The sequence below is a fragment of the Sander vitreus genome, chromosome 17 (assembly GCF_031162955.1).
Source record: "Sander vitreus isolate 19-12246 chromosome 17, sanVit1, whole genome shotgun sequence".
Classification (NCBI taxonomy): Eukaryota; Metazoa; Chordata; class Actinopteri; order Perciformes; family Percidae; genus Sander; species Sander vitreus.
The window spans coordinates 9,472,871-9,495,782 of NC_135871.1; the positions used below are offsets into that span (position 1 = coordinate 9,472,871).

Here is a 22,912-nt window from a genome sequence, read left to right on the forward strand (position 1 = left end):
GCTTAGAACACCTTTAAACAATGGTTTTTTATTGTTTTACTCTTGAATGTATCCTAACGGATTCTTATTTAAAAACGGCATCATAAAACTGGCAACAGTTTAATCCCTTCCACCTCAACACTGTTATTTTTCATCCTTTTTGTTATGTTTTCATGGGTCTTGATTTAATTGATAGGATGTGTATATTAGTGGTCATTCCTATTTGTTTGTGCGTGCAATAGGATGTTAATAAGTAAAAAACTATTTAGCGTATGTGTGGAGGAATGGCATTGAAATGTTCAACCAAATCATATCTAGGTAGATTGAGAGAAAATGAGATGTGATTGGAAATTTTACTGGGTTGTGAGAAACCACTGGTGGTTTTGTCATATTTACGTAAAATGTGTACAGCAGGTGCTCAGTGGAAATCATCTCCAAATGATGTGTAGCAGGTGTACAGGACAGGGTATTTTGTGTGTATGTTTTTTTCTCTTCTTAATTAGATACGTAACTAAAACTAAGGTCTTATGGTTGAGTATTTGTGTTTTAAGTATGCCTGTGTGTGTTTGTTTGTGTGTGTCTGTGTGGTTACAGTTTAATGTGTTTAAATGTGTGTGTGCATTCTGCATCTGTATGTATGTGATGTATGTGACATATGTATGTATGTATGACATATGTATGATGTATGTACATATGTGATGTATGTGATGTGTGTGTTTTATACTGTAAAAAGCTTGTACTAGATGCAGACCTGGAGCTGTGATGCAAAAGCATGTTTAGTCTGATTATTGCATTTAAATTGTCTTGGTTGTAGCTTGTATAATAAAGTGGAGCTCTTAAACCTTAAAGCTGTGTGTCTAGTCTTTGAAATCATTGTTCCTTTCAACTGGCAGGTCTCCAAAACTATCACTACACAAGGACGTGCTGCACTTGCTGCCGAGGGAGCCATTACAGATGGAACAAGGTTGTTCCACTTGTGTGCCTCTAAAATGGTGCACACCAGAGGGAGACTGGCATTGAGGGGAGAAAATGATAAAACAATCTTAGTATCTTGTTTCATGAGAGTAGACAGAGAGCTAAGATGGGAGGAGGGAAATGCCCGTTGCTGGCCATTCCTCTCTCCTCTCTTTTTCTACAGTCTGACATTAGCTATTTATATCTTGTATTAATAGGAGTTGAATTATTATGGGTTTGTACCACCCATATTTAAATGTGACACAGACAAGGGGAGTTGAAAATAGGCCACATACAGTACAACTGTCACATGACAATGCATGCGCATGTGACAACATAAATCCCTCTATCTGTGCACTTAAACACATTTTTAAAAGCCTTTTAGATGTCACAGACAATAGGAAAAGCAACAACACTTATCTTCCTCTTTTTGTAAATATGACATGTGGCTTTCCTGTTTACAAATGAATGTGCTTCCTGTACCTTCACAGCTGATCAACTCAAACAGAAGATCAACCAACCACAGTATTTTATTTGCTGTGCAGGCTATATGAAGACACAAGGTCTTACTATGTTTAACATCTGATTTGTACTGTATCTTGGCTTGAGGCAGGTAGACAGAGAGGCAGTTAACAGCAGTTAAAAAGATGTGATGCTAAATCCCCCAAATGGCCCCTCTCTGCCAAGTCACCATGAACAGATCAGATGTATACCCCTTTGTAGAGGTTACTGCACTATACTGGATGAAGAATTGTGTTTAAAGATGAATTATTTTTCATGATAATATGAAGCACTAACATAATGCCACTTGATTCAGCAACAAATCTCAGTGGTTAACAGTTTTGAGGATGTAATACTAGACTACAATGCATGTTCCAGTCATCAGTTATCGGCTATGTGGAGATAGATTTTGCAGTGTTGTACTTGTTGCAGCTGCTGTATCTTACCGACAGAGGTGGCGTGCCATCGTCTTCCACAGTGACAGTGAGCTGGTACTGTTGCTGGCGCTCTCGGTCGGGAGGGGCCGGCCGTGTCACCATCTCTCCGGTCACACGGTCCATGCGGAAGGTCAGGTCCTGGTTTCCGGCGGTGATGTAGTAAAACAGCATGGCGTTGGGACCGATGTCTTTGTCGGTAGCTATCACACGAAGGACTGACGTACCTCCTCCAACATTCTATAATTTACATAATAAAAGAAGCCTCATTATTGAATAAACGCAGACCTGTGACCCAATAGTTAATGTTATTGTGCACCTGAAAATCACCAACAGCACTCATGACATTGTTCAGCTTCTGTTCATGAACTTCACTAGATGCATACCAAACGAAAAAAACATGCAAATTCAAAGGCAAACCACGTGTGGATAAAATGAATCATGCTCCATGTGATGTGCGTGTGCGTCCCTACCTCACTAATGCTGACGTTGTAGCCCCTCAGGCTTGCAATAACAGGTGCATTGTCATTGACGTCCAGGATGTTGACGGTGAGGGAGTGGTCTGTGAATCTCGGAGGTGAGCCATTATCGATGGCACGCACCTGTAACAACATACACATGCACTGGTGTATACAAGTATGCAAGTCTGACCATGCATTTGGACACATGACATAAAAACAGATGGGGGACAAATAGATTAAGTGTATGCACGTCTTCTTCTGTGCTTCCACATTCAGTCTTGGTACTTCTGTCCAATATCTTGTGTTGGGAGGCAAGATGCAGCGTGCTTTCTTTTAGGAGAAAATATTGACATGAATAATATTTTGATATGATCAAAACCTAAAACATTGTCACACATTATTTGTGTCATCCAAAAGTCACTTGACTATGCTGTAAAAACAAAGTCTTCATTTTTTAGATGAAACAAATGTGACACGCAATCAGTTTATGTTTAGGCTAAGGTTAGACAGCGAGACAAGGTTATGGTGTGAGTGTAAAATGTGTATATGGCCATATAGACATGTGGGGAAAGATCATAACTACATGTGGATTGCTGCCTGACCTTCAGTAGGTAGCGGTCTACTGACTCTCTGTCCAGAGGAGCATTGACAAAAACCTCCCCATAGGTGTTGTTCACTGTCTTGATCTTGAACACCTCCTCCATGTTGCCTGCCACCAGAGTGAAATTGACCTGAGAGAGAGAGTAATGAGTCAGAATTAAACAAAGAGAAAGGGGGGCGGGGGGGGGGGGATAGACAGACAGTAAAAGAATGAAACTGTGACATTATTACAACAGCTTTAGTCAGTTACCCATAATGTGTAAATAGTTTGTAGTTGTATTTGGCTGTGCAGGTTCTAAATCTTGAATAAATCACAGCACATGCTAAAATGAACCAAGAGCAGACACATTGGGAAGAAATGACACTGAAATTGAGTGTAAGAAGTTAAAGTTGAAACGCTCATACTGTTAACAAATATGTGTAGCAGTCTGCAGGAAAAAAGTGCTGCTACTGATAAGCTACCTTCCTGAAAATAGTTCTTGGAAATGTGTGTGACTGCATTGAGAGCCACTACAAACCGCAGTGGCTCCATCTGTCTGAGTGAGTGCATGTGTTTCCATCTTTCTTCTTCTTTACTCTCACCAGTCCGTTTAATCCAGCATCTTTGTCCGTTGCCAGCACTACTGCCACTTTTTTCCCCATGGGTGAGTTCTCTGCGACGTTCACTGAAGTATCGGATGTGATGTCAAACACTGGACTGTTGTCATTCTCATCCAGAATGGTGATTGAAACCTGTCAAGAGGTAAGATCATATATAGGCTCCGTAACTTGCCGAATCAATCAAATACTTACCTTTGACATTAATCAAATAACCAAAACCTAACAATACAAGATACTGCAGATGAACACATTTCATGTTGCCTTTCATACTCTGAACCATCTTAAGAGAACAGCAAGTCTTACCTTCTGCACTTCCAATCAGAGATGCAATGAATAAAAGAGGAATGCCATTAAGTTTTCTATAACAGAATAGACACAACACATGCTGTAATAAATAGAATGTTGTACACGAAAATAAGGGAGATAATATAACACAATTCAGAATGAAGCATACCACAGTGGAGTCCTTTTTAGGTCCTCCATCATCAGCTACAACAGTCAAGGTGTACATATCCCCCTTCTCTCTGTCCAGCAGGCCCGTCACTGTGATACGGCCCTGAAACGTCACACACATCAGCATATATCTGCGCCGCCATTAAAATTTCATACAGGATAGAAATCTTCTAATGTGACAGACAGGAAGCAAAGACAGCGACTAGCAAGTATCATAAAAATCAACAACAACAAAAAAAATCCCCATTTCTCAAATATCAAAAGGAATCAAAGGACTTCAAAGCAAGCCCTTTGATCAGCTTACAGTCATGCAGCAACAAGCTTAAATCACAAGACAAGAGGTGTTATTGAATCACACTGCGGTTAATGGATGAAACATATTTGATGGAAGGTGGGTGTAGTCTTTGAAGTGTACAAAACAGAGGATGTACATTGTGCTCATATCATTGGTGACCCTCCTCCACTGCTGCCCTACTCACCGTGACGCTGTCTATCTTGAAGAGGGCCAGAGCCACGGGCGACGTGTCAGGGTCAAAGCGGTAAGTCAACTGATTCAAGTTGTCGGCTGACTGGGCCTTCACCTGGACCACCTCTGTCCCCGTGGCGATGTTCTCACGAAGCGAAGCCTCATAACCAGCGGAGGCGAAGGCCACGGCCTCGTCCAGCTCATTAAGCAACGTGACGTAGACTGCGCAGAAGCCTTTGTGGAAAGGTGGAGCCTGGTCAGTGGCTGAGACGTTCATCAGATAGGTGGTCTTGGTTTCGTAGTCCAGGTAGTCCACAGTGGTTACCAGGCCAGTGCTCACATCCACTTCAAACTTGCGGTCTGAGCCGGACACAAGGGCGTAAGCAACAGCTCCACCATCACCTGAGCAGGAAGAAGTGGGTGGTTGGAAGAAAAAAAAAAGCTTAGAATACATTTAAAAACTTTTTAACAAAATAGTTACTTGGATAAATAACTTTAAAACCTTGCACCATTGTTGCTATAGTTGCAACATGCAAACAGCTTCCTCCATTCTGTGTTTATTTAACACAGTTGTCTGTTGGCCATGTTGTGTTTATTTCTATTTCAAGCCTGCTCTAATGTTTTGGAAAATCTATGTCACAGCACCAGATGCGTCATGAGGTGTCTAAGAAACTCTGTACACCACGGGAAGTGAATAGAGGAAGTCTGCACTGTGGAACAGAAGTAAACGTTTACATGCCATGTACAGTGAGTGCAACATTCCTGTTATGAGGTTTGACATTCCCCTTTGGAGAGGCACCCACCAGTATCATGTTTAATGACCTGCAAACAACTGACTCGTGCCAGTGCCTGCAGAGCAGATCTGGGAAGTTTAAAGCCAGTCAGTGAAATGTCTCTTTTTGTTTTATGGCATGAGGATATATACAACCTGATAACATGACATGACATGACAACAAGAACTGACATCAAACTCCACACCCTCTGCTCGGTGCTTTTGATTGATCTGAGACTGAACTCACCAGTGTCAGGGTCCGTGGCACGCACCACAATCACAGAGGTGCCGATGCCAGCGGTCTCCCTAAGGCCCAGACGGTTGTATTGTTGCTGGGTAAACCTTGGCACCTCGTCATTGGCATCGTCCACATATATTATCACCTGCAGGGGAAGACATTTGTGGCACTTTAACTATACATATTATCTTTGAGGAATACTTCTACTCTTTTGGGAAAAGGGCCTGGTCATTTTATTCATTAGGTAATGAGACCACAGGCATAAATATTACATATCTGAGTCCCACTTAAGGGGCTGGATACTCTGAAGCCCACATTTCTAGACAAAATATAAGAGGTCAACAAGACTGTCCATTTTTATACATCTTCATGCTTTATAATAACAAGTACAAACCACTTCTACATAAACTGTGCTACACATTTAGCATGAAGCACTAGGATGAAACTTGCACATGTTACAGCATCTTCCCCATCCCCCCTCCAGCTACCCTCCTCTTCCTCACCCTCACGGAGCTCCTCATGCTGCCCTCGTCACTGTTGTAGGCCTCCACTTCCAACACATGGGAGCTGCTGGTTTCTCTGTCCAGCGCCCTGAGGCCTCTTGTCACCAGCCCGGTCTGTCTGTCTATGCTAAACAGATTGTTGCTGTTCCCTGCATGCATGCATTCACAAGAGTCAAGAGCAAAGCATTGAATCTAGTCTCTGGGTTTAGATAATTTCACTGGAGGCAACTGTCAATTGGGCGAGACAATTTAAGTTGTTACCAATGCAAAATAACTTGTTTAAAGAACCTGTCATTACCGGTATTTTCATTGTGGCAAAATATATGTCCTATACATACTGACTGGTTCTAGACAAGAGAAATTACATTAGAAAGAGAGGAATTATCATACCTGCCCATCGGCAGAATTTTGCCAAAAACATTAAAACACTAAAATTATGGAACTCTTTCTTGGGGATCTTGTTTGGACCCATCTTGGATTAACAACGCTACCAAAATAAATTTAATGATTCAATAATCCAGTGCATTTTGGGAGCCTGTACTTTCAGTGCATGTTTGTGAACAAGGAGACCATGTGTGAAGGCCATCTGGGAGGAAAATGAAAGTACAGCAACACTTACCAGTGAGGATCCTGTACAGAACTACGCCATTCTCACCCTGGTCTGCATCGGTAGCTTGAACCTGTACAGACAAACACAAGCGGAAAGTCTGTTCTTCAAAGGGCCTTACTTTCTTACTGTTATTATTGTCATTGTTGTTATTTATGTTGTATACTATGTCAGGGTTATTATACTAAAACTGAAACTAAATCGAAAATAAGCAGCAAAAAATATTTTAGTACAACTGAAACTAAATAAAAAAAGAAAACTAAACTTAAACAAGACTGCCTGGTTAAAAAAGTAATAATAAAAGTGAACGTAAATTCAATTCAGTTTTAAGCTTTTTAGCTATATTTCATTACCAAAAAAACAAGACTGCATCAATATCAGTCAACTCTCGTGACATTGAGGCACAGAAATTGAACAGACTTGACATTCCAGGAGATGGCAAAACAAACTAAAACTACTGTAAGAAATAAAACTGAATATATAAAAAAGAAAACTTTCTGAAAAACTGAAACTAAACTAAAACTAGCAAACACACTCTTAAAACTAACTAAAACAAAATTGAAAAGTCCAAACTAAAATAATATAATAATAGTTTGGTACCTAGTGAGTATGAGGTCTGTGTATTTACCCCTGTAACATGATAGACAGTACATTTAATACAAATGTTTATTGATTCAATGGTTTCTACAAACAGATGGACAAATCTGTATTTTCTCTCATTCACCACACATCCACTGGTGTTGGGGTTGTTGTGGAAACAGTGTCCTGTTGCCACAACAACCCCAACATGGAACCCCCTCTCTCTCTCTGTGTCACAGGCAGAGAGCCAGAAGAAGCCAAAAATCCAAACCCAGCGCAGAGCAGACAGCACGGCTCCACAGCGTACACAGATAAAAAGTGGAGCATGCTGGGCTGCTGGTGAATGGGCCATGTCATAAGAATGACTTCTGAATCCAGAGAGGCACAGAGCCGCTGGCACTAGATGAGGCCGTCTTCTTGTCACACACCCTGCTCCTCTGTGGATGTGTCAAAACCCTGTGTAGGTGCCCACAAAGTGCATATTAATTTGCATACAGAGACACACACTCAAGCCACTTAAGCACATGTACGTGCACTCAGGTACGCACAAATACAGACACACACTCTCTCACAGACTCTCTCTCTCTCTCTCTCTCTCTCTCTCTCTCTCTCTCTCTCTCTTGCCCTGTGTGTCCTCCGTTGCTCTCTCTCGCTCTCCCTGTGAAGAGGGGCCCAACTCCAGTCTCATTAGCTTTATAAAGAGATGTGGAGAGAAGAGGAGAAAGGGGAGGAGAGGGGAGGGGGAGACGGGAGAAAAAAGAGGCTGGGGGGTCAGACTGGTGAGTGATGAATAGGGTATTACACAGTGGACTGCACCACTTAGGCCATATAAGGGGGTGTATAAAGTGTAAGACTACATTGCAGAGCCAGATGTTGTAAGTGTAAGCACATGGAGTGTAAGCACTGAGAGATTATTCACTAAGCATCTGCATGGCTCAGAAAACACACTATTGTCTTTGGCTCCCTGGGATTAAAACAACAGTGAGATATATCAATTGTAATGCTGTTACCCACACTTTACCCCCTTTCCTCCTTGTTGCCCTCTTCCTCCCCAGTGTTTTCCCCTCTGTCTCTGGGAAAGCAGCAGTTTAAGGGGGGAAAACAAGTGCGTGGAGCCAAGAAACAGGTCTGACCTCAGTTACTGGAACTAAGTAAGGTGCTGTTTTAAAGAGTCGCTAAAGTGTGGGTGTGAGTATACATTTTTGATGGGTTTTATTCCAAATTATTAAATGTACAGTTTGAAGAACCACTGTTAATTGCTTAGCATTTTGGAGGTAAAAATAATTAAATTCTTTTAAATCTTAAACTCCTAAGCTTGCACACAATCTCTTACAATTTGTGTTTTATGTGAAGTCTTTCGAAATGAAACTCCTAAAATCAACATTTCGACATGTGAGCTGCTTGACATGTGCTTGACTAACTGCACATTGTCTAAGGGAGAATGTTCTACATAGTTGGTTCAGGGTGATTAGAACTTATCTGGAAGGTAGATTTGAATATTAGCGAACAGAGACTGCATATCTGACATCTATGAACTGTTACTGTATTCCCCATTCATATCCGTCTTTGACTAGATAGATAATAGAGAAAATATGGTAACAAATATAAAGATCAAATCTAATAAGAATTTGCAAGTATGCTACTTAGAAATGAACTTTACAAAGTGACAAAGTGTGCTGGTAAAGAAGTTAAAAAATGACTAAAAACTAGCTGAGCAGTCAGATCTGGAGGAGCAACAATGTGGGGTGATAGAGATGGAGAGTACCTTACAGCTAAGCTGCCGAGCTTAAGAGCAGCACAGTCTACAGTAAGTGTGGGTGAGAAAGGACGTTTGTGTTTGAATAGCTGTGTGTGTGTGTGTGTGTGTGTGTGTGTGTGTGTGTGTGTGTGTGTGTGTGTGTGTATGTGGCATATGTGCTTGGAGGCGCTGACTAATGAACTGACTCTCTAACGAGCCATCCTGCTCCACTGGCCTTTTCATAGCTTTCCTGGCATTTGGTCTTAAAAATAATTTCACGTCCCAATGTGTTTCCCTTAAACCGATAAGCCATGCTTTGTCTCCGCTGAATTAAGGACGATGACATTTACAAATGTTACTATGCTGAAGATGGGGGCATGCAGAATGATGTGGGGGGAAGGGGGGATAATTGGAGACTGGGGTAGAAGAGGTGGGTGCCTTGTATTTTACAAGGGGCATTTTAATAAACCCAATTTGTTTTACATTGAAGAAAGCCTGTCAAGCATTGACTGTTGGGTAGTCCTTGATTTAATAGCTACATAATTGCCGCAAATGCCAAACTCTCCCGCATTTGCATGCATGCGTTTCAGTGTATATTTGTGCGTGTGTGTGTATATATATCATAAGCTCTTGAGTGTATGATCTAAATCAAGTGAAAATAAACCTACTCAGCTTGGTTAGGCTTGGCTAGTGAGGCAGAGAGCTGCTGAGGCACTTTTAACAAAAGGTTGACACCACACACACACACACACACACACACACACACACACACACACAGAGCTCCAATCTAATGGTGTTTTCTCCATCCAGAGCCAAGACAACATGAACACCACTGAACCAGGCTCCAACTTCACCTTTACATCTAACACAGAAAATGTCACACTGTCCAGCCTGACAACCACCATCATCTCTCCCACCATCCCACAGCCTCCATCCTATTCTTCAGACATCCACGACCCAGAATTCACCATTGTGGTGGTGGTGAGCTTATCACTGCTGCTGGCAGGGTTAGCTGCCTTCCTGGCAGTGTGCCGGCCCTCAGAACAGGATGGGGACTCTGAGGCGAGCTGCGGCCCAGGGGAGAGCTTGACCCGTGGAAGAAGCCGGTCCAGTGAGCCCCAGCTCAAGGTGTGGAAGAGGCTGGGCTCATATCGGCGTTCATACAACATCTCCTTCAGACGACCGCCCCATCGCAGGCCGCACGAGCGTGGGAGCACACACGTGTCCCAGTCTCCAGCCCAACAGACACAGCCACAGCCAGAAGTCAGTGTGGAGCCCCACCTCACTATGCCTTGTCTATTTGACTATGTTACTGAAATCTGACTCGAGGACAGGCTGAGGGCAGAAGGACTGCTCCCTAAAACAAGCGACACACTGTATATCTTATGGCTGGCGCTACGAACATCACTAATACCAGGTGTGGGTGAAGAGTACATGGAAATAATGTTTAGCCTTAGTTTTAACATACTTTTTATTGCTAGGTGGATGAGGTTTGCAACAAAACAATTTAGGGAATCAAAAGTCATTGAAGCAGGGTTTACACATTTTTGTGACTCTTCATTTCACCCTTTATAGCAGGATGTTTTTTTCGGCACAGCTATGCACTATAAATAGAGGTAAAATGATTTAACAATGACTTCCTTTTTCAAGGCCAAACTTCTATATAGACAAAGTTCTTATATATAAGTATATAAGTATAATATATAATTATACTTAATAATATAAGTGTAGGTACAGGTATCATTCCTCTGCTTCACGCTCATAATTGTTCTGATGCAGAAAACTCATCCATCTGGTAAGCCATGTAAGACAAACGAGGAATTATTTTATAATACCGTTTCATGCAGGTCTCAAAACATGATAGGTTATCAATACTGCCGAGACAAATGCAACCTGAGCCAAAAAGAGACCACCGTGTGACTAATTCTTTGTGTTTTGCGATTGTTACGTCAAGAAATAAAGTGATACGGTTGACTGTTGAAAGTGCAGTTTGTTACTGGATGTGTTTAGCAGTGTTTGTGTTTTCCACCTGAAGGATGCTGGTTCCTCGGGCCACGCTCTCCAGTATGCTGGTCTCATAGCTGTTTTGTAGGAAGATTGGTCTGTTGTCATTAACATCCTGCACCTCAACAAATACAGTGGCTGTGCCTGTCCTCCGGCTGCCCGCTGGACCGTTGTCTATGTGCAGAAGCAGACACATTCAAAAACACATCAGCTGCAATCCTTCAGGTTAATGCTAAGTTTAGAGTTGATGCCAATACAAATGAAATAGACCATAAATAAAAGGAAAAAAAAGTACATCATTAAAACATACATACAAAATGGAACTGGTTCTGTATTAATACATTACTTTAAAGGATACAGTTATCTATTAAAGAATAAAGCAGAAACATAAAAAAAGCTTGTTATAAAGAAGTAAGACTGGAACATTGTTGGCTGATCAACACTTAATTTGCAGTTGCTTTTGAATTAGAAAAATGTGTTATTCTGTTCTCTTGCACAGTTTTACATTATCTCTGCCTATTCTCCCCTCTCTGTCTGGCCCCCTCAGCAGATAAGCCACCCTGGCTTCCAGAACAGGAAAACCTCAGAGTTTTTGTTCTTTCCTTACTAACAGGAACAAAGGGAGTTGAGCAATAGTCTGAAATAACTGCAGATGTGCAGACATTGCTTTTCCCCCCTCATTGTCGTACAAAAGTAGAAAGGGACAGCTTTAAAGATCACAAACAAAACAAGCAAGAAAACAAGTCCTATTACTGTATAACAAATACAAACAGAATGTGTAAAAGCAAGGATAGATGATAAAGCTTTTCTTGCATTATAAAAAACTAGTGCTGTGCCCGTTGAAAATGTGCTGTTTGGAACGGGACTATTGCTGGCCTGTGGTATTGCTGCTTGTAGAATTGATCAAAACCAAATTCAAATGCAACTCCCCTGTATACCCTACTACTAACTTACTGATTTAGCTGACGGAGAACGTTGCAGATTGATAATGTAATCACAAAATATCACAATGAAAATGTGGAGTAATCAGACATTAACACCATGGACTCATGGCAGTGTGCTACCCACCCGACCCGTTATGAGAGCTAATCAGCACATATCTGCGTTCATCAACCACCAAATCCTGTGTGTGTGTGTGTGTGTGTGTGTGTGTGTGTGTGTGTGTGTGTGTGTGTGTAGAGATGGTGTTGTCTCATGTCATATGATCGTTAACGAATTAAACATTTCAGCTGAGGTGTTCTTTTCCATACAGGTTTAGTGGCTTGACCGTTAACGGTGAAGTAGGGGATTTGATTCGTGGGGGCATTTTGGCGACAGTAATGTTATTAGTTAGCACTAGACTTAATTAACCCGGGGTGAGTCTGATGAAAAGTGCTGTGTCTGCCCGGTTCAACTCTAAGATTCTCTCGTACTGCACAGCGCTGTGAAGGAATAAATTCGGGAATTGCTGTTTGTTTATTCAAAGTTAAAGACAGTCCAAAGTAGTGCTACTTTGCACATTTTGTCTGAGGTGTATTTCACATTTTAGCTGCCAAAGCTCCGCTGCTTTCTTCGACCCTCTCTGTGTCTGGTCCTGCGCTGTGTGAGGGGGGAGAGAGTGGCCAGCGGCTAGAGCGGCAAAAGCCAATGTGTGCTTCTTTTACCTATATATTTAATGATATCTTTTGCATTTCTAATACAAACAACGTCAAACTTGGCACTTTGCACTTACTCGTGCCCGTAGCAAGACACATGTCAAGTTTGAAATCCATCGGACTAACGGTTCAAGAGATATGCGCATAACACACGCACGCACGCACACACACACACACACACAGACAGACAGACAGACAGACAGACGTTCCTGCATTTATAGATAGATGACACACCTATAGCTTCTATGCCCAGGGTGTATGCTGCCTGGGTCTCTCTGTCGAGGCCAACCACAGTCCGAACAACTCCGTCTCTGAAGCCCACACTGAATTTACCATCCTGATTACCACCTAAAAATACAAAACACAAACACATTTCCAAATTAATTTACAGCATATTAGTAAAACATACACATTCACATCCATACAGTACAGCTATAATACTAAAAAGAAGCATGCAAGAGGAGCTCACCTGATACACAAACTCACACAGAGACGGATGGATGGACAACGATACTGTACGTGCACATAGTCCCCATAACTGTACCACTGTAGCCCACAGACACACAAAAACAACTCCCACTGTGACCTCTGACCTGTGATGAAGTAGCTAAGTTCGGCGTTGAGGCCAGCATCGTTGTCAGAGCAGCTGAGGCGCGCTACAATGTAGTCTCTAGGGACATTCTCCTTCAGGGAAACATTGTACACGCGAGGGTTGAAGGTGGGCGTCTCATCATTTACATCCAGAACTGACCCACACATACAAACAGACAGACAGAAAGACATGAGGACTCACAGATAGATGTGCATGAGGACAAATAATGCAGCAGGGTGGTGCAGTGAGTAGAAAGACTTGTTAAATCAGAGTAGATTTCAAATTTCTGAGTTTCTTTTGTAAAGGAGTTGTGCTGCTCTATAGCTGGTCCTGACTTCCCTGTGAACATAAACACATCTCTAAGAAACAGTTCATAATATTTTGATGCTTCTGTCTCATTTGAGAAATACCAGAAAACCTTATTCATTTCCATTCCTTTTTTTCACATACCACCAGCAAGTGGGAGCATCATACTCAGCAGATTCCTGAGAAGTCAGTGGTTAAGTGTCTGCCATAATGAAGGAACTCTCTCGCGTCATGCAGAATCCAGTCATACCATGGCTTGACAGCTTTACACGTAGGATCATTTCAGAGAGAGCAAAGGTAACTCGTTATCATCAGACACATTTGCAGACTCTTACCTGTGACAGTGAGGGTTGAAGTGGAGGTGCGAGGGAATTTCCCTGCATCATACGCAATCATTCTCAAATAGTACTGTCCAATCTGCTCACGATCCAGGACTGCCGTGGAGGTGAGAATGCCAGTTGAGGTGTTTAGGAAGAAGTCCAGGCGAGGCATTCCCATCTGTAACGCCATAGTAATCAATGCGTTCTTATCCTCATCTAGGTCCTCCACCTGGACCTAGAGCAGAAAGAGAGAGAGAGGGGGCGATACAGAGGAAGGGAGAGAAAGACCAAGAAAGAACACAGGGGGTTACTGAAAAGGTAAATCATAGTGGATGGTAAAAAGAGAGGAGAGAAATTCTTATTCTTATTTTTTTTAAAGCCATCATACATGAATATAGTCTTATATTTTACCCTAAAAACTGAGAATCCAATGGGCAGTCCCTCTGGCACTTCAGCCACAAAGGGCAGGTTGAGGAAGGTTGGGTCGTTGTCATTGAGATCCAGCAGGTTGACAAACACTGTGGCGCTCGCTGATGCACGCAGTGGAGGTGTACCACCTAAAGAGGGCGCCAGAGAACATAAAGACACACACACACACACACACACACACACACACACACACACACACACACACACACACACACACACATCTTACGGTCAAAGGGTTTTATTAGCCACAGTAAAAAGTTTCATGGTCAACATAAATTGTGAGGAAAGAGGCTAATCGGTCAGAACTGAAAGCTCTCTACTAAGAATGATATTGAGCTATTTAAGCTTGCTTACAGATGGTTACATAAGTGTTTCATGAGTCGGGCAAATTTACACAGTGGAAGGCAAATACAAGTGCAAACTGACATCCCACTACTCACGGTCAACAGCTGAGATGATAATGGTCCTCATGAGTACTTTGTCCCTGGGGTCGGAGCTTTCCCTGTCCAGAGTTAACCCACTGGTGCGGATCTTCCCTGTACTAGGGCTGATGGTGTAGAAGGGGTTTTCTGGACTGATACTGTACACCACTGTTCCATTTTCCCAATTGTCAGGATCCACTGCCAACACCTGGATAGGGGAGAGACAGGAATATTTGTTGGCCTGAACTCTTTACAACTCCCTGACAAGAGATATGTTTCCCATACCCTCTATTTAAGAATCCTCAAGTTATACTGTGTGTTTAATGAAAGTGTACAGGAAGGATTTAAGATGTCAGGAGAAAAGGAAAGAAGAAGAATAACAGGTAAAGCAATGTTAATAGATCCCCATCCTACCCCAGAGCATCTTCACACACAACCCCATCCAACTGTTCTAACACAACAGTCAGCTAAAAGAAAAATGGTAATGTCTCTTTTCTGACACAAAGTGGCGATGGGTGATGAATGTGTGAAGCCGGGAGCCCCGCTAAAACACTGGCTGGTTTTTAAAGAGCTGATCAATTATTCAGTGCACTGACTAAAAACGCTGGAAACTGGTTAATTGGTCATTAGAGGAACAAAGGTTTTGCAGGTATTTAATTATTAAGGTGACATGGTAGGAAGGCATCTCAGAGGCCCATTGATTAGCAACTGCACACACAAAAGGTAGGTGATATAAGATATGGGGAAGTGTTGAGCCGGGGCCAGTTGAACTAATCAATTCTGGCCTGAGCAGAGCACATTAGAAGATGGTGAGCAAATATATTAGCCTTGTCTATTGAACTGTAGCCCTGGTGTGACTGCAGAGTGGCAGTAAAGAGAATATTGTTTTGAAATGAGATATTAGAGGAGGCTCACTGTATGTGTATAGGTGCTGAACGTAAAAGGCTGCAGTAGTGGTGGTGGTGGGGTGCTTTTGAGATTTAAGTGGGAGGATCCTTGCACTGGGCACAGCAACCAAATTCATCGGCTCGCTGGACACCTCCAGGACTCAGCAGGTGGCCTCATGTCACCATGGAAACACTGGTTGGGCCAGGGCTACATTGGGGCCAATTACAGGACTGTAAGGTGGTCCAATTTATTGAAAAATGGTCAAAGGGGCAACAGTGTCTGTCCACTGAGCACACATTCACATACAGTATGCATCACATCACTAGGTGCACCATGAATGAACTCAACTGAGGAATAGCTACAAGAGAGCAGGAATGAGTGGAAAATGTTACAATGTTTAGCAGCGCGACACTTGTATCTTTCATTTCACTTTCCTTACCATTTCTCCGTTTCACTCTCTCTTGCTCTGCAGGATGGGTTCTCGCTTCCTTTTCTGCCTACCAGCTGAATCATTTGCTATGGGTATGACTGCGGGCTACATTTTAATTAGCAATCGGACTACCTTAATTACACTCACTGACGCCTCTTTAATTAATGGACAATCAGGGCTTAATTAACAACAACACATTTCCAAAGACAGCAGCAGGACGATGAGAGAGTTTGGGGTAATGCTAGAGTGTTTACTTTGTGATGACCTACGCAGTGATGGCAATTTGACCATTGATAGTGCAGGACTATGCATGCAGATGCATCCTTCAACATGCATAGTAGGTCTTTGAATAATCATTGTTGTATTACAACAATGTTCAATCTTCACACTTTGATCTGAAACAAAAATGTTTATTCTGCCTAATTCAAGTTTGCAGTCATTTAAAGTAAACCACACTAAAATAATCAATCAAAACAGAAAAAAACACTACTCAATGATGCTGTTGCTCTCCCTACATCACATCTGCGTACAACGTATAACATTTTTATAAATTAATTTGGTTACACTTTACTTGAAGTCTTTACATAAGAATCACATGACACTGTCATGAACATGTCATAAACATTATAAACAAGTCATAAACGTTTATGACATAATGCTTAGTGTCATTCGGTTTTTGTCATGACAAGTTATGGTTATGGTTAGAATTAGGGTTAGGGTTCATGTGTTATGACAGTGTCATGTGTTCATGACAGTGTCATGTCACTCTTATGTAGATACCTTCAAGTAAAGTGTTACCAATAATTCCTACTGTTTCAGCCACCATCCATTCTACTCTGAACAAAACAAATGCTAAGAATTATCATTCAGTGTGTTCATTTGTGCTGTTCACATTACCATTTAGTTAACCATCTGCTTATCAACCAGGTAAAGTTTACCAAGTTGGGCTAGGTTTACTCACAGTGAACACATCAGTGTTTATTGGGCTCATCTCCACTATGTTGGTATTGTAAGGCTCGTCTCTCCACACAGGGGCATTGTCATTGATGTCCAGGATGGTGATGTTCACCTAAACACAGTGGGAGTGAGGGAAAAGAAGGTCAATGGGAAATGATCTATGATATCAGTTATATAAGAGACCGTTGATCATTGTGGCTTACAAGCCAAAAAGTCATAGTACACGCTATATGTACAATGCAAAAGTGATTATTGATTAAACAGTGGAGGGGATATCGTTTTTTTCTGTGAGCTGTAGGTATGATCTGAAAGATTATGGCCGCAAAGTGGTTACCGTGGCGATGCCAGTCTTCTGGGCAGGGCCTACCCCTCCATCCACAGCTCTGACTATCAGGATGTACTCTGACTTCAGCTCTCGGTCCAGCAGGGCTGTGGTGGTGATCTCTCCTGAAACACACGTGGAATCACATCAAAAATATTTTAAACAACCAGGACACCCGAGTGAAGCTAAACATGTTATTACAAAGCAGCTCTCATGTCAGGATGAATTTAGTTCAAAGTCAGAATAAAACGCAAGCACATACAAGCACATAAAAGTGAAGATCTTAACAAGGTATTGTAACACAGATCTAAATAAGCACAAATTGCCACGTATGAACTGACAGTAAAATTATCTCAAAAAATGGAATAAGATCTTAAAAATCTGTCTCAATTACAAGTATACTTTCAGAAAATACACACACACACACACACACACACACATACACACACACACACACACACACACACACACACACACACACACACACCCCCCCTACCTGAGCGCGAGTTGAGACGGAACTGAGAGGAGCCCTCCAGGGAGTAGATGAGTGAGGCCTGGCCAAACTCCCGCGAGGTGTCCAAATCAGTAGCATTCACAAGCAGCACAGTCGCCCCTGTGGAGGAGAGTGTGGGATGAAGGGAGTTAGACAGAAAGAAAGTTCCAACTCATGTAGTGGGAGAAAGAAGGAAAAAAAGTGAACTGAAAGACAGAGTCATGGGGAAAATATATGAAGTCTGGTAAAGAGGAAAGAGACAGAGAGAGACAAGCTGCAGATACATACTGAAATGGCATTCAGAGAGCTAATTTCTTCACCGCCCCCATCCACAGCTCAACTGATGGCATGGCAGTGAGTGGGTTTATGGATTAGGGAATTATCAGCTTGTTTGGCACAGCGTATACTTGGCATAGGCCTGATCAATACCCAGGCAGACAGGGGGATGAGAGGCTAGCCAAAGCCGCAGGGCTAGCCCTGAGCTCAGCCTTGCAGCCCAAGCCTTAGGTCCCCAGCTCAGGGCCAAGCACTTTAGCCATAGTCCCCAAAACCTCAGCCTTGGCCCAAGCCGCTCAGCTATGTGCTCCTTTAAAGCGGGTCCGAGACACAGAAAGTGGTCAGCGTTTGCTGGAGCTCAGAGAGAGAAAGGGGCGGTCAAATATCTCATTTCCCTCTAGCGACTGGAAACTAATCTATTGTCTGAGAGAAGAGTCTTCTGAATGTGTGCAACAGAAGGAACAGACCAGCCAGTGATTTAGCCTTGAATAGTCAATATCCTGCATTCTGACAGAGCATTTAAAAACATTACACAAAATCATAAAAGACAGTAGAGGAGGCCAGAGGAAGCATATCAAATAAAACATAAAACAAACATACCCCCGAGAAAGCAGAGTTATTTGTTGAATTTGCTAATAGTAAGGCAATTTAAGTTAAGAGGTGACGGTATGTGCTACATGGTGTTTGAGCTGTTTGGAGTGTTTAAGTGCGGTGTTGGTTGTGCACCAGAAAATGCATTCCTGCAACTAAACTGTAAGCCCAAATGTATAAAGTGACTCACCGGCAATAATGTTCTCTGGGATTTTGACAATGTAGGACTGCTGGCTGAACTCCGGTGGGTTGTCATTTTCATCCTGGAGGAGGTATAAACATTAACACTAGCTCAAATCAATGTGCAAAACAATGAAAACATGCAATATGCTTTCAAAAAAGCTGTCATCATACATTAGCACTGAGATAAACAGATTTGGGAATTAAAGCACATTGAGCACAACATGTTTTTAGTAGTAAAACCATTGTAGTAGTATCTCTTAGATGATGGCCAGACAGCTGGTTGAACTGAAATAGCAATGGACCACTTTGATTTATGGCCTCAAACTTCTCATCTAATCAGGTACTATTTTACACCTGATATAAAAAATAAACAGAGTAAACCAACTACCCTAACAGGTAAAAAAAAAAAGGTGAGTTATTAAAAAGCAGACATATTTGCCATAATAGGCGAGAAAAACCGATCCAAACATTATTAATGGAATTACCTAAAACAAAGGAGACCTGTAATTTGACAGGAATGAATGACTCCAATATGGATCAGCATCCACTGTCACACAGACTTTCTCAGAGCATTTATATTTTTTCACAACCTCCCACTCATTGAATTAGACTGTATTTCACACCAACACATCCAGTTGTGTGGCTATACGCAGAGAGGCTCCCCACTGTGTGAGCTGCTGAGAAATGTTAACACTTTTACAACAGTCAATGGCACCATTATCTATCTAGGCTCTGTGTTACACTGGTGTAAAGCATTGTGTGTGTGATGCTGCCAGCTACTGATAAACCCCTGTGGTGTGAGTCACGACACTGTGGAGGACAGAGAGAGAAAGAAAGACACAGTATTCAGAATCATGCCCATCTCACCCTGTTGGATTTTGCATTCCAGCACAGATTCCTTCAGTCTTTTACACAATATTTCTCCCTCATGTAGGATTTGTATAGCATATTCATAAATATTTCAGCTGGATTCATCCATTCTACTCGTCATTTCTTTTTTATGACTAAAAGTTACTTGTATAATGGATGTCCATCAGGGGAAGAGCCAGTAGAGATACTGTTTATGAGTTCTGGTTGCTCATTATATTTTTACTGCTGTATTAATAGTATCTTAGCAAAGATCAACATATATGTTTGTTATTTAAAAGACAGAAAAATACAGACAAAAATATTTAAAAGATAACACCTGGCATAGTCTGTTATACAGAATAGTCAGCAGCACACAATGTACACCAAATTTATATTACAAATGATTAATGTGAATTATATCAGGACCTTTTTGAAAATGAACAGAAAAATACCATACATTATAGATTCTAATGTTATTATTTTCATCTTCTACTAAGGGTGTAAAATACTTTTTCTAATGCCAATGAATTAAAGCCCTCATTAAGAAAGATGGAGATGACAAAATCAGTGATACATTATAGAAATATTGCTAATAGTGATAGGCATAAGATAGATAACTGAATACAGTATTGTAGGACAGCAACAAAAGCTGTAGTTACATTTTTCAATGTATTTTCAATTTCTCATTATATGCTAAGTGAAACTAAATGAATTCACTTACATTCATAGTCATATGAAACATGTTAGAGCACTTGCTATGAATCTGACATGTCCTATGTTGGATCAAAAGTTGTAAATACAAATAAAACATCTGGGTTCAGTCATGTTAAACAAGCAGACAGCAGATCTCAACTCACAGCCTTAGAGCCAACAGTTTGGAAAGATACTGACCTGCATGACATTATGTGATGGTCTTTTATAGGTTTTATTTTTAAAGCAGCTATATGTTGTAGAATTAAGACCCAGAAACTTGTGCAGATTACCTTGTTTTTTTATTAAGTCTTATTAAAACATCTCTGATCCACTGCATGTACCAGTAGACAGCTGTAACTTTCTCCAGTGCCTTAAAATAAGACATTTAGCGATAAGACTGACAAAAGCAACTGAACTGGAAGCTCTGATAGCTGCACAGACTGTGATAAAACTGCAAACAAAGCTATGGTACTCAGAATAATTCCGACAGAGAGGAAATACTGAAATCCAATATGTAAGATCAACGATCCACCATGAGCCGGCTAACAGTTGTCACGCACTGGATCAACATTTAAATACAAGACAGCTTAGTCTTCATTCAGTACACACGATATAACAACTCTGAACTTTTCAGGAACCAAAAAAAACACCACCACATAAGAAGGGAAGACGCAAAGGATTTTTGCAGAAGGGTAATAATTACAACTACAATTATTTACTTTACTTGTGTTAATTACAAAACACAAAAACCTTTATATTGAACAGGAGCCTTGCTTACAATGTTTACAACAGATCTTGTTTACAACGCTCAACGTTAAAGTGGGATCTGGCAGGTGGGGGCACCCTAAGATCCGGGGGGAGTAGCAGTTGTTTTCTTTAAAAAACATTATGACCGGTGTGATAACTGCATGCCAAATTAATCAGAGCCAAATTGCCTCCCAAGTAACCACATTGCAAAGGCTAGAGTCTGACGCAGTCAGTCCACATAAAAACACACAGGGGCTACATTCACTTCCAGCTAACTTCACGGGGAACAATGAGAGCAAAACAGCATCAACGATCAGTTTTAACCAAAAACTCTCTGCCTAGCTCGGCTAAAACCACTGGATCTGCAGCACGTTATATTTGTCTGCTCACTCCCGGACCTGTTTGTAATCGCTAGACTACCGACAACGTGATCGTCACCTATTCAACTGACTTCAACAGATAGTACGCGACTGTCCTGCTATTATTACAGACATGTGAACTCACCACAGACAGTTGCCTTGTTCATGGACTCATGGCGGTGCGCCTCTGAGAATGAATAGGGGACAACACTGGAATGGATATTTGGTGTTATTTTAAAAGAACGGGAAACATAGATGCATAAAACTGGTTTATCTGTGTTTTAAGCCCCCAATGTCTCCTTCCAGGCAGCGCTGCCTGGAAGACACTAGGCTTAGGCAATGGTTATGGTTTGGTGCCTTGAAGTCAACGGTCGCAGCGCTGCCTTGAAGTCGATTAGACAATGGTTAGGGTTAGGGAAGGTTAGGGTTAGGTGCCTTGAAGTCAACGGTCGCAGCGCTGCCTGGAAGGAGATGTTGGGGGCTTAAAACACCATTGAGCATAAAACTGTCCATTAGATTAATTTACTTGTTAATCTAAGGTGCCGGAACCCCGTTCTGGATCGTTCCGGCCCACTTTAACCCCTGGATGGACGACAGAAAACTGCCATAGATACCATACATGAATACTATATTATACACAAAGATGGAGGTGAACAGGTAGAAAGGGATCAATTTGCATCCTGTAGAGTGGTGTGTGGTTCATTAAAGCCTGACAGTCTTTAATGAACCACACAACACAAAACATTATTGTTATCTTAACCAGCTAATTTTACTGATTTGGAAAAGAGATGATCTAGTGACTGTTTATGATGACCACCAGCATACTGGTAATATAATAATATATATAAAATATAATAATATAAAGTATGTAATAAACTATGTATAAAGGTTTGGTAATGAATGTGTCTATAATGCTAAAAGACTGTCCCATCGGCTGAACATGTTAAACAATGATGATAAATGGATACATGTTTGGCAGGCTTTTGGATTTGGTAGGATTGGCCTGAATGCAGTGACCTCAGTGAGTGACACTGGACTGCCGGCAAAAAGGTCTACCTCTGAAACTGTTTTTGTGTCTGAGAACATTAAACCAACCCCCTGATCCATGTCAGTGACATTAAACATCAAACAACATCAATATAAGCAAGGACAACATTAGAATGGTTTGAACCTACAAGGAAAACTTATCTTCCTGTTGGTGATACTGTGCAACCAATATGAACGTCATGCACGATTTCAGAATAGTTGCTCTCTGTACAAATAAATGTGTATCGTGAGACATCACCGTAGGCACAAACACCTTTTTATCTGTAAGAATGTATAAGCATTCCTGAGTTGTATTGTCTGTCTTTAAACTGTGCATAAGATAATTTGAATTTGTTTTTTAACCTTCCACCACATTTTGTAATTTTTTAATGAGAAAAGAAGAGTAGTATTTGTTGTTTATTGGCTGTACTTTGGACCACAGACTGGAGGAGGCGTTTTTTAACTTACAAAGAACCAGATTTTAGAAAATGCTCTCTTACAGCTTG

General features: G+C 41.5%; 1 protein-coding gene across 1 annotated transcript in view; it reads right to left on the reverse strand.

The window, feature by feature from the left end:
• Positions 1–22,912, reverse strand: part of cdh23 (cadherin-related 23) — a 176,752-nt gene that overhangs the window by 32,043 nt on the left and 121,797 nt on the right. The window contains exons 17-36 of the mRNA XM_078272533.1: positions 18,740–18,812; positions 17,686–17,802; positions 17,202–17,314; positions 16,872–16,979; positions 14,611–14,800; positions 14,153–14,298; positions 13,757–13,976; positions 13,117–13,269; positions 12,758–12,871; positions 10,915–11,063; positions 6,581–6,641; positions 5,962–6,110; positions 5,468–5,603; positions 4,462–4,850; positions 3,984–4,085; positions 3,833–3,835; positions 3,512–3,661; positions 2,932–3,060; positions 2,342–2,470; positions 1,881–2,108 (exon numbers count right to left, since the gene is read on the reverse strand). Coding sequence (XP_078128659.1) covers positions 1,881–2,108; positions 2,342–2,470; positions 2,932–3,060; positions 3,512–3,661; positions 3,833–3,835; positions 3,984–4,085; positions 4,462–4,850; positions 5,468–5,603; positions 5,962–6,110; positions 6,581–6,641; positions 10,915–11,063; positions 12,758–12,871; positions 13,117–13,269; positions 13,757–13,976; positions 14,153–14,298; positions 14,611–14,800; positions 16,872–16,979; positions 17,202–17,314; positions 17,686–17,802; positions 18,740–18,812 — 2,859 coding nt within the window. The remainder of the gene's footprint in view (positions 1–1,880; positions 2,109–2,341; positions 2,471–2,931; positions 3,061–3,511; positions 3,662–3,832; positions 3,836–3,983; positions 4,086–4,461; positions 4,851–5,467; positions 5,604–5,961; positions 6,111–6,580; positions 6,642–10,914; positions 11,064–12,757; positions 12,872–13,116; positions 13,270–13,756; positions 13,977–14,152; positions 14,299–14,610; positions 14,801–16,871; positions 16,980–17,201; positions 17,315–17,685; positions 17,803–18,739; positions 18,813–22,912) is intronic.